This window comes from Nicotiana sylvestris, chromosome 8, assembly GCF_000393655.2.
Source record: "Nicotiana sylvestris chromosome 8, ASM39365v2, whole genome shotgun sequence".
Lineage (NCBI taxonomy): Eukaryota > Viridiplantae > Streptophyta > Magnoliopsida > Solanales > Solanaceae > Nicotiana > Nicotiana sylvestris.
Genome location: NC_091064.1, coordinates 201,773,006 through 201,789,524, shown reverse-complemented (window position 1 = coordinate 201,789,524; position 16,519 = coordinate 201,773,006). Strand labels below are relative to the sequence as shown.

The window sequence follows — 16,519 nt, the reverse complement described above, 5'->3', positions numbered from 1 at the left end:
AATAATTGAACCAAAAAAGATACACCTAATAAACTATACTCTATATACTAATAAAAAAGAGTGAGCATACTTCACGTGGTTGCTTTAGCAGTAGTTCTTATAATTAAAAAAGAACAACTACGTCCAAAGCCTGAAGCAGTGGCCTTAAGACCACTAGTCCCTTCCATTCAATTTAGATAAGCTAGTTTGACTTGGCCGAAAATTTAAGAAAAAAAAAAGACTTTTGAAATATATGGTCCTAAAAGCTCAAGGGGCAAAAGCTCCATGGCATTTATGTAGAGCTATAGAAACTTCTCATTAAAGGTAAAGTAAGTAAAATAAAAAGTTTAAAGTTGAATTATTTCCAAATATATAAGTGTGTCATTCTTTTTAGAACGGACTAATAAAAAAATACTAAGTACCAATCAACCGGTGACTTGATACACCTAATTAACAGTACTTCAATAAAAAAAAAGAGTGAGCATAATTCACGTGGTCTAATTATCAAAGCAGTGCTTCAGCTGGATAGCATAATGAATTATTTGAGTTTCTAACGTGTGCCTTCGAACCAATAAACGGTACTTCCTCCATCTCATATTATGTATTGTATTTTTTTTACACGTCCCTTAAGAAATATATTAATTAGAAAAAAGATTAGATTATTCTACCCTTATTTATGTCTTAAGATATAATCTCTCTTCTTTGAATATTTATTTTACTTATGTATTACCTCTATCTTCAAGAACAATTATTACTAAGGGTAAAAAAGGAACAAAACTATCAATTTTATCTTAAAATTCTAAAATGATAAATAATTTGAAACAACTATTTTTAGTAACCATGACTATTATTATGAGAAGGAGGGATTAGTCTTATTAATTAAAATAGAAAGACCAAAAAAGAATACAGAAGTTGACCATTCAACAACTGCAAGTATATGACTCACATTTATTATTTATGCTACTAAGCTCCACCGATGTGCGCTTTGCAATCAGGTTCTAAAACCGAATTTAGAAAAGGAAATAGGCTGTACTTGATTGAAAGCAAGCATAGAAATAATAAGTTATGATGAAATTTTCCTCAATTAATAACTAATTTAGAATAAAAAAAGTTGATCAATTCACAAATACATTTTAATCGCTTTGATATGGAAACTTTTTTCAGTTCCAAGTCCATTAACCCACTTTACACTGGTAAACATAAGTGAAACAAAAAAAAAAAAAAAAAAAAGGTTTACTTCCCCAGAAGTAAGAAAATCACACGATCTTAGACTACAATTCTCGAGATTCAAAATGGACTTAAGTGTTCAATTTGTGCCCTAAGGTCAGATACCAAATGCATAGGGGTGGTAAAAGACCTACCTGCTCGACAACGAAAATGGAAACAAAAAGCCGAAGGTGAGCCTCATACAGAATATCATGGTCAGTTTACGCATCTATCTACATGCTTCTCAAAGAATTTCTGGCTTCAAAAGGAAATAATAAATATTTTACAACCAAGCCTCAAATCGCTAATCTCACATACAAAAATTGTCAACCCAGGCATTGGCTGTTCTTTGAAAGTATATGCTGCATCCAAATGAAAACCAGAGCAAGGGTCGAAAGAGGAAACGTCGAGGGGCTGAGCTTCAAAAATCAGTTCCGACCCAAGTTTACCATTGCCAAGAGGAGAAATTCAAGCAGCAACCTGTTTAACAAAAACTTCAATGCCTCTCAACTCTGGTCTCCAACGAAAAGCCACATCCAGCAAAAGGGATACATATGTTGTCACATTCTCAAACTCTACAACACCAAGGTCTATCATCTCCTCGCAATCCTGCTTCTTCTGACTCCCCTTGATATGCGTGCAGGAGAGGCAACTCCAGCGAGTCCATCTGGTGATAAATAATCCTCATCTTCACTGGTGTCATCGGACCTCCACCTTGGTCCACCATTAGTTTCTAGACGCACTATGGGAGAACCTTCTTCTTTATGACTTTTAAGTTGACAATCAGCGAAATAACAAAATTAGATTAAAGCTAAGATTGGTGATCAAACCTAAGACAACAAAATGTGCTGATATAAATAGAAGGGCTTTACAAAAATTAAGGTTTACCTCCAGGATATATCCATCGAATCATTTAATGGTAACATCCGAGGTCTATCAGCAGCATCTGACAGTAGACGTTTACCAGGATAATTCATGTATGAATCTTCAACGGAATCTTTTAATATGCCTCTGTTGCTGGTAAGAGAATTTACATGGTTGCCAGAAATCTGGTGAAAAATATAAGATTCCTTCGGAAACCCATTCTGAGACTTCTCTGGTGAAACTCTATATGTTTGAGAATTGCAAAGGCGACTAATAGAAGAGTCCCTTAATGAATTCCTGGAGATCTTCATCTCAGGAGCGGGAGGATCAATACGACGACTTGCAGGGGTCGCAATCTCATCAAATCTCAATTTTTTGCCAAGGATACTTTCAGGTTTTAATACTCTTTCAGCATCATTAAAGAAATGAGCTGGGGAACTGGGAGAACCATAATGCCCAACTTTAAAGCTAGATAGATTTAATGATCCCCCAAGTGCAGGTGGAGCATCAAGAACAGAATGTTTAACATTATCAACTCGCTGAACGAGGGTAGAATCAGTGGGAGGATTAGCCAATAAACTGGTCAAGATAGGTTCTTGAGCTTCAGCATTGGGCTTCAAAGAAATGTCAGCTGTGTCCTCACAAGTAACAACTTCAGGCAACTTCCCTGTCCTCACTTGTTGTTGTAAGATATTTGGTAACAACTCTACTCCCTTGTCCTAAAACATAGAAAAAAAATTCAAAATATTACAAACCGATACATTTCTACACATTAAAATAAGACTGAGAATTGTTCAAGTCACTGTCATCATAAAAGCTGAAAAGTGATCTGAAAAACAGGAAAGGAAGATGAGAAAGCTCACTATTACATCGAAGCAATACAATGACCTTAAGTAGTAATGGACTCAGTGATCCCTGACCTACACTGCTATGCATCACAATTCAACTATTTAATCCCTATCTTTTTTGCAGTTTCCCTTTCTTACCATAACTTCAACTTCTCTTGCCATGCTTTTTGCAGATTACCTCTTAATGGTTTGTCGAGAAAGCCAGGTAGGGAAGACGGGAAGTACCATATCAAAACAACCATTGCAACCTTGATATGATCTCATGCTCAGTCAACCTAGGTAACATAAAATAAAAAGGTGATACTGCTTGTATCTTCTGGTAACCATACATACTGGTCCTGGCTGCCAGCGAGATACAATCAGTAAAGGAAAAATTAAGATTTAGGACATGGAAACAAATGATTTTTTGTATACCAATCCAGATAATCTGTTTGAATGACAACAAGATCAGTGTGTTTAGGCACACGTGTGTTCCTAACCAGAGTAGGATCTGGGTAAAAAAAATTTTAAAAAAGGTTCATGATTCACAGAGCAAACAAGTACTATTCACTCTAACAATTTCCAATTCAAACACCAAAACTTGACACTAGTAAATATTCAAACCCTATATATGCATAGAGAACAACAAATCAAAAAGATCAAGTTCACTTACAACCAAACAAGTTCTCCAATGATTTGTTGATTTTATCCTGTCTAAGACTTCTTCTGTGGCGGAATTTTTAGAAATGTAGTTTTCCTCCATGCTCTGAAGCTTCTGATCAACTTGGTATGCTTCAACATATCTTTGACGCTGTACGAAAAGACAGTACTACAATCGTTAGGAACCATATGAAATCCCCATCCAGATGGACAGATTACAGACAAAAGAGTACCAAAACTAATCCTGAAATCAACTCCTGCCAGTGAATATATACATATAACACAAACATTCCTAGTTTTTTTTTTTTTTTTTAAATAAAGATGGTGTCCGAATCAGCTAGTGTGCATCTCGACTATTCCACTTGGCACCTGCTACCTCCCAACATCAGAGATACCGGTTAATACATATACGCATAGATATGTGTCACAGGCTCAAGTAGAAGTTATCTTCGGTATGGTAAACTATATGATTTTCATCATTAATGGTTTCACATGTTTTATCATCAGTAATATAATTCAATAACTCAATTTTTCTTACCAACAAGATAATCATATTCCATTTTTCTTAATTGTTCATGTCTTCATAATAATCCTATTCTATTTGTGATGATACAAACTCAAAACTCCAAAGAGAAATGTCTGGCCAAAGTGACCAGGATAATAGGTGGAGCTTCATTCCATAAATTTAACACTTAAAGTGAGAGACCATTTTTTTTTTGACAAGGGATGTGAGTCACAAATTAGACACGAAAAACTTAGGAATCCATCCAACATCAAGCTCGGTATTCCTTCATTGCTTGAAATACACACACACACACAGGGAGAAAGAGAATGCAGTTGTGAAAGAGAATGCAGCTGTACACAATGAAGTAGTAGCATTTTTAGCAAATATGTTGTATTAAGAGCATGTTTGGCCAAGCTGCCTTATTTTCTTGAAAAGTGTTTTTCAAAAAGTACTTTTGGAAAAAAGTAATTTGTGTTTGACCAATTCATTTGAGAAGTGTTTTTTGCAATATATGATAAGCAAATCGTGTTTGGCCATCATCAACATACCCAGTGTGATCCACAAGTGGGATCTAGGGAGGGTGGGATGTATGCAAAATAATCTTTCCAAAAAATACTTTTGAATGTCAAATTATAAAAATAAAAATAAAAAAAATGAAAAAAGGTAAAGGTACAATTTACAACTATTATTATTTAAAAGAGAATTGAATTTATAAACCATAAAGTAAAAATATATACATTAAAGATTTTAATACATAAAATATAGTTATCCAAAAAATAATATTGGGTATATGATATTACTTATTGTTTACATGATTGATTCAAATATATCAATATACTTCATTCAGTATAAATTAAAAATCTACTCCATAAATCTTATTATAAAAGAAGAGATCTTTTTATAGTAAAGAGATTATTCCAAAGAAGAATCGGAGAAGGAGAATAAAAAACAATGAAGAATTCGATGGCAGAAACAAAAATTAAAAAGGTTAAATTAATGAGGGTTAATTTGGGGAATGAAAATTTATGGTGAGGATATTTCTGTCTTGAAAAGTTGATTTTCTACTTGCTTTTGCTTCTTGGAAGAAGCTAGAACTTGTAGCTTCTTCCCCAAAAAATAGAAAAACGGCTTTTGCTACTGCTCAAATGCACTTCTGTGTCTTGGCCAAACACTTCAAATTTCAAAAAAATTATTGAACATAAAAAAAAGTGCTTTCGGCCTCCTAGAAGCTTTGACCAAACAGGCTCTAAGTTGTGTGTTTGAGGTACTAGATGATGAAAAATAATCAGGGTGAATAGAGCAAAATAGTACAATCATAACGCTTAAGGTCAAAGACTAATCTCTATAATAGTATAATAAACCCGTTTACTGCAAAATGGCTATCATAACTTGTACCAAAGAGTTTGTTGTAGTTGTAAGGATGTCCCCTTGACATACACTTATTCTTTTCTTCGATGTAACAACAACAACAATAACAAACCCGGCATAATCCCACAAGTAGAGCCTGGGAAGGGTATGCGTACGCAGACCTTACCTCTACCTTGTGAAGGTAGAGAGGTTGTTTCCGATAGACCCTCGGTTCAACGAACAATGACAAGGAAGCAACCAACCATAAAAACAAGAAAAAGAAAAGAAAAAAAAAAGAAAGACTCATGTATACTAACAAATATCTAGAGATAAGAAATACAAGAATAGTACTAATACTATCCACCCTCGACTACCTATCAACCTTCGACCCTAATCATCGACCTTCACACCTCCTATCTAGGGCCATGTCCTCGGTAATCTAAAGTAACGTCATGTCCTGCCTAATCACCTCTCCTCAGTACTTCTTAGGCCTACCTCTACCCTTCCTCAAACTCGTCATGGTCAACCTCTAAAGCTTCCTAACCGGCGCGTCTATGTCTCTCCTCATCACATGTCTGAACCATCTCAGCCTCGATTCTCGCAGTTTGTCTTTCAAAGGGACCACTCCCACCTTGTCCCTAATAACTTTATTCCTAATCTTATCTTTCCTGGTATGCCCACACATCCATCTCAACATCCTCATTTTTGCTACTTTTATCTTCTGACATGGGATTTCTTGACTGGTCAGCACTCTGCACCATACAACATAGTTGGTCTAACTACCACTCTGTAGAACTTGCCCTTAAGTCTTGGTGGCACCTTCTTAACAAAACACCAAATGCGAGCCTCCATTTCATCCACCCTGCTCCAATACGATGTATAACATCCTCGTCAATCTCCCCATTGCCTTGGACAACAAACTCAAGATATTTGAAACTATCACTCTTGGGATGTCTTGTGTATCAAGCTTCACGTCGAATTCTGCTTCATGCGTCCCATCGTTGAACTTACACTTCAAATACTCAGTTTTCGTTCTACTCAACTTAAAACCTTTAGACTCCAGGGTCGGTTTCCAAACTTCCAGCCTAGCGTTGACCCCGCTACGCGTCTCATCCATCGACACTATGTCATCTGCAAATAACATACACCATGGCACCTCCACTTGGATGTGTCGCGTCAGCACATCCATCACCAGAGCAAACAAAAATGGGCTAAGAGCTGAACTCTGATGTAACCCCATCATCACCGAAAAATCTCCCGAGTCTCCTCCCACAGTCCTCATCCGAATTTTAGCACCATCATACATATCCCTAATCACCCTGATGTACGCTACTGGACTACCGCTAACCTCCAAACATCTCCACAGAACCTCCCTCGAGACTTTATCGTATGGTTTTTCTAGATCAATAAACACCATATGCAAGTCCTTCCTCTCCTTATATTGCTCCACCAATCTCCTCACAAGATGGATGGCTTCTATAGCCGACCGCCCGGGCATAAATCCGAATTGGTTCTCAGAAATAGACACAGTTCTCATGACCCTCCTCTCCACCACCCTCTCCCAAACGTTCTTAGTGTAACTAGGCAACTTGATACCCCTATAGTTGTTGCAATTCTGGACATCACTTTTATTCTTGTACAAAGACACCATCAAACTCCACCTCCATGCGTCGGGCATCTTCTTCGTCCTAAAAATTACATTAAGGTTGAGGAGGTTGAGGGGGCGATGCGGAAGATGGGCAGGGGTAAAGCGACCGGACCAGACGAGATCTAATACTCTATATACCATCCAGAGGTCCATCACTGATAGTGCTAAATCAGTATAATTAGGTAAGTGCAAGTAGGGAAGGAAAACAATCCAATACTTGTCTGGTATGGCATCCAAAATAGTTTAAAGAATCACAACTAGGGTTAATGTCCCCCTCCTCCATGTTTTCTTATTTTGGTTATTAATCTGCATGGTAGGGGTCAATGCCAAACCCCCCGCCACTACAAGTTGGCTTTAATAAATAAATAAAAAAGCTAAGTGCAAGCAGATTTGGGTGAAAAATCAGCCAATCCAAAATGATCAACATTACGCAATGTTTCTAACTGACACTCATCTAGATAAAATAGTTAAGACTGCCTACTTCAATGGATCTTACCCAGCTTTAAAAAAACTTTCAGAAGGGAACAACATTCAAAGTCAATCCTCCAGTTACTGCCAGTACGTTGCCGTGAAAAATCAAGTGCAATCTGACAAAAGTCTAGTCACCAGTGGCCAACACCAAAAGGATAATGGCATAATACTTGTTTAATTTTCTTACAGGTAGTAACTAGTAAATGAATTCGAGCGAAAGAGGGAAACACGTATGTAGGTAAATGAGCTGCCAAAATAAAAGAAATGAGTGCAACAGCAAGCTGGGAAAACTGCAGAATAGAAAATGCCTGGATATAAAAAGAAGTACCTGTAAATAGAAAACTACAAGAAGACTTCCTATGGCCGTGGAAGGATCCTCCGCAGCAAAATCCAGCAGGCATTTATGAAGATGTTTCTCCTCATCAGCATTCCATGGCAGTTCTATCATACGATCAACCAAGTTTCTCCTAATGCAAAGACAACAAATTTCAGTGACAAGAGTCTCCACCCAGAGACCCCACGACCAGGATTGATCCTCTACTTCAACACAAGCACTCTGAAATTGTTCGCCCCTCAACTTCTTTTCCTTGATCTTAGCACAGACCAGCCTCTGATACGTGAATGCTTCAGTCAAAAGTCCACACTCTACCCGAACACGAACAGCAGTCACAGCCTCCCGAAGTGAAACTAGCTGTGTCCCGTCTTGTCCAGACCACCTCAGAACCATGAGAGCTGCATCAGGGTTTTCCCGCTCCAAGAGAACCTGAGCAACCTTCGGGTGTATTGTTGGACTTGATATTTCTGGGAGAAGTTGACAGGCTTCCTGGGATACAAGTAACTGATATTCAGCATCCGCACCAGTCCAAAGACCATATGCTTAAGAAGGCTCACAATGATGATTTCTTTATTTAAAAAAGGACAAATTGAAGAGACAATAATCAAGAAGTCTACTAAGGTTGTGGAAATGACAAAAGGTAAAACAGTTCATAAGATGCCCAAGATAAAAACATAAAGCGGAATTGCGTTCATCACATAAACTCTGGCCGCAGAGGAACAAAATGTGTCAAAACCCTACAAGTCAAAACGTTTACATCCTGTTAACACTCTAGCTGCTAGCCAAGTCTGATAATGGAACGTTGCAATGTGCACCTGAAGCACAACGTGAATATCTCTCAACTTTAGAAAGGCAATCGGAGGGAAGTACTGTCTGTAAGAAGAGCATCATCTCTGATGGTCTTCCACCAAATAAATGTCCCACTCCCGCCCACAAAACCCCGGAAAGAATAAAAGTAAATCCAAATATTTAGTCTACTCTCCCGGAAGGAAAAGATACATTTTAACATTGAGTATCCTCGTCCTTTTCCACTCCCTAATTTCATTTCCGTTCAATAGCATTTGATTACATCCTAAAACCAGGCAGAGAAGAAAATGCAAATGCACAAGTTACAACTCATTAGGAGCACAGTTAACAATAAAAAAAATATTTTTGATGACGACATTAAGAAAAATTGATATGAGATTATTATAAGATAACGAAGCCTACAAAATAACTCTCAGCAGCTATTATTGAACAGAACTTCCATCCTTACCTTCAGAGCCAGAGCACCTTCATCATCTAAAAGGAAAAATGTAAAGGATTCCAATAGCGAGTGTCTGGTCACACCAAAAGTGGCAGCAAAATCATCAATGATATGTCTCCACTCCTCGTCAGGTACTGTCCATTGCCGGTCAAACATATAATACAAGAACTTTGAAGGATCAAGGAAAAGAGAAAGGGAACATTTCTCATAAAAAACACTACGAATGAACTACCTATCCAAAAAAAGAAAACAAAAACACAAAAAATATTAAGTATTCAATTACAAAAGGATACAGTTGCTTGTTTTGCAACCACCAAGTCTGAACTTCCTCGTAAAAAGAGAATGTCTACAGCAGCTCGCAAATTCTCAAATGGATAGCATCCAGCCATTCCCTCTATTTTTGACCGCGAATATAAAGAACCCCCATCCTTCTGCAAATAGGCAAGTGCTAACTCTTCTTCATGATCATCTACGTCTCCCTGCTCTGCTGCTTCAATATTCGAAAGAGCATCTTCAATAAAGAGAGTGGAACGATATTGTCCATTGGATTCCTCAGAATGATTTATTGAATCGGGCCATGCACGTTTAATTGCAGCTGATTTCCTTCCACTGACCAGAGCTCGCCAAGATGCAAAATCTCTATGCCTAGACCTCACATTCTCCAAGAACTCATGCCTTATACACCAAATCACAATATCCATGTGCTGCAGATTTGCACAGCAGTAATAATCTCATTGAGTGTTATCAAGAAGTTGTCAGACCGGCAAGATACAAAATTCAATTTGTGTAACATAATAGATACAGAAAGCAGCAGTGCAGACAAAAGCTGAATAGTGATAATCACTAGCTCATCACACCATCCAGAATCTCTAGTTAGTGCAAGTAGCATAAAAAAATAGTGAATCTGTGCAATTTCTTTTTGTGCTCATACATGCGTTTCTTCAAAAAAAAAAGCAACCAATAAATGAAACAGGCAAAAATACGAAATGAGGAAGAGGTGGCTTGGGTCCACTTGCAAGAATCTCTGGAAAGCTTACCTGTTTTGTCTTTAAGATGCTCTCTTGAAGGTGGTGTAAATCATGAAGCTTTGCAGAAAGAGAACCTTTGAATGATGATTCCAAGACATCAATGACGTTAGAGATACCACCTAACTTGACAGAGAACTTGAGAAATAAACTCAAGTTCTCTTTCAGTGCATTCATGGATAGATTATCTATAACAAAATCAAGGAACGCTATTTCCCCTTTCATAAGGAATTAGAAGTACACTACAAGCTTTAATTATTAGGATACATATCACTTGAATCTCGGTCATAATATTGTTGAACGTCCTCTTGCACCAATCTTTGACCACCACCTCATCAAGCAAGAAAGCAATGATGGGATCACTGGAAACAGCACTTTCATCCATACAAACATCTGTCACATCTGTTTGCAACCGTTAAGACAACATAATAAAATATATAACCAACTACTAAGAAGTTAAGTGGTTCTACTCTCCTAAGTAAGAAAAGAACCATACAATCAACCACCAATTTATTCCTTTTACGGTTATCTCCTTTCACAAAGAATTAACAAGAAAAAGATTAACAGCTTTTTAACTAATTTCCTTGCAAGAAAACTATTTGAAACTCAAAAGGTGTTAGTCCACCACTGGTACTAATAGTATGAAAGGATACAGTGGCATATTAGAGAAACCAGATTGTTTTCCAGTGCCACATCAAACAAAGTATAAAGCCGCTGGATATCAGCAACCAGTTGTTTATCACTGTCCTCTTTCTCTTGTAATCTATCATCACACCTCTTGGAGATGAGACCTGCTTCTATGCACTCGTAATATAGGCGCAGTCGAAGTCTATCGGCATCTTTTGGTAAAGGGATCCTACATATAGGGCAAACATCACATCTCTGGCTGCATTCCTCACATAAAGAGGCATGACCGCATGAATTCAACACACTCTGTACATGTCGTCCACAACTTCTTAGATCTCTAGTTGCCCGGCAGTGCTCTACTTTGGCTTCATCACATAATTCCAATGGATCAATTGACGCCAAGTGCTTCAATGCTCCCTGCAGTGAGATCCAGTTATGAAATAATTCTATAAAAACTGGAAGGTCATCCACCCTTCACCCTTGCTCCTACCAACACTTAGACATTATTAGCAATCCATAATTTACCGACATCATTATCAATATTTAATAAATAGTTTTCAGAAATAATTTTCCACTAACTAACTAAACACGGAAAAGAAGTGTGAAACCTACTTATTTTTCAAGAAAACATTTTTCCTCATACACAACACACAAAGGGAAAGTCGGAAAGAATAACAGCAAAACCTTAGCTTGCTTAGCTGCTCCTGGGTCTCCGTCTAAGAAAAGTCACCAACTCGGAGACTAAATTAAATAACCAACTAACCAAGTAAGATCCTTCAGGGTGCCTAGTTGTTTTCCTAGTTTTAACCCTTGATTCAAAATACGATGGTGATTCAATGATTCAATTTTGCATGCAAATTGATGCAATATACATTTGCAGATGGCATAGTATTGATTGACGAGACATGCGGCGGGGTTAACGCTAGATTGGAGGTTTGGAGACAGATCTTAGAGTCTAAAGATTTCAGATTGAGCGGGACTAAAACTTGGAGTGCAAATTCAGTGATGCAACACATGAGGCGGATATGAAAGTGAAGATTGATACACAAGTCATCCCAAGAAAGAAAGCTCCAAGTATCTTGGATCAATAATCTAAGAAAATGGGAAGATTGATGATGATGTCACAGATCGTATTAGAGTGGAGTGGATGAAATGGAGGCTCTTATCCGGTGTCCTATGTGATAAGAAGGTGCCACCAAGATTAAAAGGTAAGTTCTATAGAGTGGTTATTAGACCAACTATGTTGTATGGGGCAGAATATTGGCCACTCAAGAACTCACACGTTCAGAAGATAAAAGTAGAGGAAATGAGGATGCTTAAATGGATGTGTGAGCATACTAGGAGAGATAACATTGGGATCAAAGATATATGGGGCAAGGTGGGAGTGGCCTCCGTGGTGAACAAGATGAGGGAAGTGAGGCTGAGGTGCTTCGGGTATATGAAGAGGTTCATAGATGCCCCAGTGAGGAGGTGCAAGAGGTTAACACTGATAGGTCTAAGGAGAAGTAGAGGTAGACCGAAGAATAATTGGGGAGAGGTTGATTAGACAGGATATGGCATATCTCAGCTTACTGAGGACATGACCCTAGATAGGTGAGCATGGAGGCCGAGGATTAGAATAAAAGATTAATAGGTAGTCAAGCGATTTCTCTCTTTTGTATGGGAGGACATGGTTCTAGTTTAGAGCACCTTATTTGTTCCCTCTTCTCCTTATTAGTATTATTATTATTATATTATTTTTCAATTTTATTACTACTGTTGTTGCCTTTGCTTTGGTTATCTTACTATTTTTGCTACCAATACTTTTCTTTTCTTGGTATTTTCATCATAGCATCTTTACTCTTGTATTTTATAAACCTATTTTGAAAACGTTTTTCTTGAGCCGAGGGCCTATCAGAAATAGTCTCTCTACCTCACACAAGGTAAGAGTAAGGTCTGCGTACACTCTAGCCTCGCTATACCCCACCTATGGGATCACACTGGATATCTTGTTGTTGTGATGATGCAATTAAGGAAAGAAAACTGAAATAAGATACAGTAGCTATTTGTAACAAATAATAAGTTCCAAGTACCAATATATCTTCTCGAAAAAGAATCGTCGTATTCTTTTTAGTACAACCAGGCTGCCGACAACTGACATATAAATAGATCCAAAATTACCCAGAGTATGAGAAGTTACCATCATTCTCAAAGATAACAAATTTAGACTTTTGGAATTGCTACAGATTTCCCCACATCAACCCAAATACCTTTACATGCAGAAAACCACAAAGAGGCTTAACCAAGGACGTTTGTTCAACAAACGGTCGGCCACAAAAAGACTTGCCTGCACGGCTATAGAGAGGCTAATATGTAAAGAGAGAAAAGAACCCCATGACTATAAGATACTGTCAGTATCGCAATTGGCTCTTTACCAGATAAACCCCATGTCAATATGAAATCTTAATGGAAAAAAGCGTATTCCTAATAAATCTCCAATTTTATTTCGCAAAGCCGTATCCCTGCGGTGTCCTCTGTCAGCATACACAATATCCATCGTTAAGGTTCTGATGAGAGCACTCTTAACGAGAAACCCTCCCAATTCCACTAGAACACCCAACTGCATCACAACAGACCTAACTCACCACAGAGTTTAACCTTGACAAAGCTCGTATGTGAAAAACAGAGATTCTATTCTGCATGTCGAAACACCGGATATATTCCCTTGGAGTTGCTTAATAAGCAAAGCATATGCAAACAGCAATGCCACTAAAAATACATGCTCACACTGTGGAGTAACATCACAAAATAACGAGTATTATGAATACTATTACAAATTGGACATGCAACAACAAAAACAATAACTACACTTCAACGTCAAACAAGTTCGGATCGGCTACAGGAATCATCTATGTTCATTAAACTCTAACATTTTCTAAAGACCAAGAAGCCCGTCTGGGGCCAACTTAGGATCAACAGCAGCCTTCGAAACTCGGGGATAATGGGCCACTCTAACCCTTCTCAACTTAAATACCAAGCATAGTTCGGATGGCGCAAGGCTCGAACATGTGACCTAATTCACAAGTCCTCAACCTTTGCCACTTGAACTAAACCACGAGGCTATATCCATTCAACTATAATTGGAGCCATGTCATTCCAATACTCAATAATTAGCCATAAACAAATATAGTAATAGTCCTCTAAAACTAGGGATTCTTTATATCAAACAATATCCCTACACTAACATAAAAATCTCTTACATTTATTACTACAGCACCTTTTTAGCACAAAAAGGATTAAAAATAATGCAAATTAAGCTGTTATTAGCAAAATAGATAAACTAGGAAAACAACGAGGTGGGCAAAACATAGATTTAAACTCAACTATTGAAATTAATTGAAGTGTAAGAAGGTGTTTGTAAGTGAAAATGAGGTGTTTAACGTTACCTGAACTCGGCGACAAGTGTAATTGGGAGGACGAGGTGGAGGAGAAGACCGGAGACCGGAACCGACGGTAACAGAGTGAGGAAGTACAGAGGATTCGTCGAATCTTCTTCTCTCCATTGGTTAAAATTTGAGCAAATGGTGAGAGAGAAAGAAAACTTTATGGTTGTAGTGTAAATGTGAGATAGATTTTTGAAGCGTAACTTTCAGAGTTTCAGCTGTCGTTGCCGGTGACGGAGGAGAAGAAGGTAGGGGGGGAGGGTTTTTGAAACACTTTTCGAGTGGGCGCTTTCGTTTTTCCTTTTTACTGCTTCTTAAGTATTTTTCTTTTTCTTATTCTACAGAATGGGTCTTATAAATGCAATAGTTAAATGCGACTTATAATGCAATTGCTGTAATGCGATATTTTCCCGACTTCCATTTATTCTTTTCACTAGTCAATTAACCTGCGCTTCGCGCGATCAATAAGGGAAAAAAAATTAAAATATATCTACTATTTCTTATAAAGAATCAATTTACACTAATCAATCATCTCTTTGTAGTTCTACCATAAATAATTATAGCAGGCAAATAACTCATTACAACTGGTAAACTACATTTGTTATTTAAACGTACTCTCTTTTAACTTTTAATGATAATAATAGTGTACATAAGTTAAAATATCATCTTTAAGCACTTGAAAGTAAAAGCCAAAAATTGAAATATAACACCTTTAACTTCATCCAGATGAAACGACTTCTCAATCTTACTATCTGAAAGGTTACATTGGACATTGGCTCTAGCAGCAGGAAACTAATACAAGTATCTTTTGAAGCAAATAACATCTACAGAGGTTTTGAAGAAATACTCTTACTCATACACTTTATATTAAATAAAAAAAAGTATCAAAAATTAGAGTACTTATAATATTATACTACTCCCATTTAAGAAACAAAAATACTACAAATAACAACTTAAGAAAATAAGAATTTAAAACATAGGTATTGCACTAATGAATACTTCGAGGAATTCTGCCTCAACCACCCACTATTTCCTTCTCTTCACATTTCAGTTGTGCACCTTGTTTGGCTTTAATTCAACAATAACAATAACTCTCAACCTGCAAAAAACCTTATATCCTCCTCACCGATCAACGTCCACAATTTGATATGCTTTCAATAGTTATTGAGCTAAGGAAATAAATTTCAGTTAACATTTGCAATACAAACACAACTATAATTTTCCTTGAAAGGCAAAAACAACTCTACTTTGATATTCTCATTAGTTAGCATAATTCTTATTTGAGAGTTCATTTCTTGGTAACATAACATTTAGTAGTCCATTAGCAAACTTGAATGCCTTGAACCAAGTTAATTAGTTCTAGAAAATCAAGAAAGATTTAACTTCAAATGGATCGAGGGTCAATTGATTAAAGAAAAAAGTACTAATCTTGAATTGTTAGTACTTTTCCCAAAAGGTATTCGAGAATGAAAGTGTTTTTTTAGACTTTCAAATTGTTCCCGTGACCAGACTTGTAAATTGCATTCCAATAAGGATTTATAGAATTGATCCAGCAGATATATCTGATTCTATTTGTAAAAGACTCATATGGTGGATAAAGTTGTTGAAACATGTTTAGTCTGAGTGTTATCTCATAGCTCTAAGATAAAATGTCATGGAAGAAAAATTATGACCTTAAGAAACAGTAATGGAGATGCACTAAGCATTGGAGCAGATACACTCGGGGGCGGATCCAGCGTAGCGGTGCCGGGTTCATCTGAACCCAATACTTTCGACCCAGAGCATAAATTTATATATAAAAATTATCTAAAATAGGAACAAATAGTATATATAAACACATAACTTTAACAATATAATGAGTATGAACCCATAGAATTCAAATCATTGATCCGCTTCTGGATACACCTTAGATATTATCGACAGATGGTTCATTGCAATACATTAGTTAGAATATGATTTGAAAGAGAGCAGTACTTGCATATGCCGAAATTCCAACCAAAACTCAAGCAGCAGTCAAGAAGTTTTAACAAATAGTTAAAACAATACCTTATCTGTCATTATTTATGCAGAAATTGTTAGAGAAAACTCAAAGTCTCACAAATTGAACGACAACGTATCAAAAATATGTAAACTTACTCTGTAATGGTAACAAAAAAATCAAAGTTATAAAAAAAATCACGTCACCAAAAGGAGATGCATTTCCCAAATGATTCAACCATAAAGCACGGTGGAAAAATCTTGAAAAATATTTGGTATTTGTAAAATTAATTATTCCTCTTGGTTTAATTCTCAACTTGGGTTTCGAGGGTTAGTTTGAGAGTTTAAAAGTGAGTGAAGACTGGAGAGAGATAAAAGATG

At 37.0% G+C, this 16,519-nt stretch overlaps 1 protein-coding gene across 1 annotated transcript; it reads right to left on the bottom strand.

Annotated features, from left to right (window-relative positions):
• Positions 1–1,227: 1,227 nt before the first annotated feature.
• LOC104217582 (E3 ubiquitin-protein ligase HOS1) lies at positions 1,228–14,482 on the bottom strand. Its single transcript, XM_009767868.2, has 10 exons — positions 14,165–14,482; positions 10,766–11,156; positions 10,380–10,514; positions 10,125–10,300; positions 9,381–9,791; positions 9,097–9,255; positions 7,836–8,330; positions 3,550–3,687; positions 2,074–2,768; positions 1,228–1,953 (listed from the first exon to the last, which is right to left on the bottom strand). Exons 1-10 carry the CDS (start codon positions 14,279–14,281, stop codon positions 1,779–1,781), a joined length of 2,892 nt encoding a protein of 963 aa, XP_009766170.1. The 5' UTR covers positions 14,282–14,482; the 3' UTR covers positions 1,228–1,778.
• Between the last annotated feature and the right edge of the window lie 2,037 nt (positions 14,483–16,519).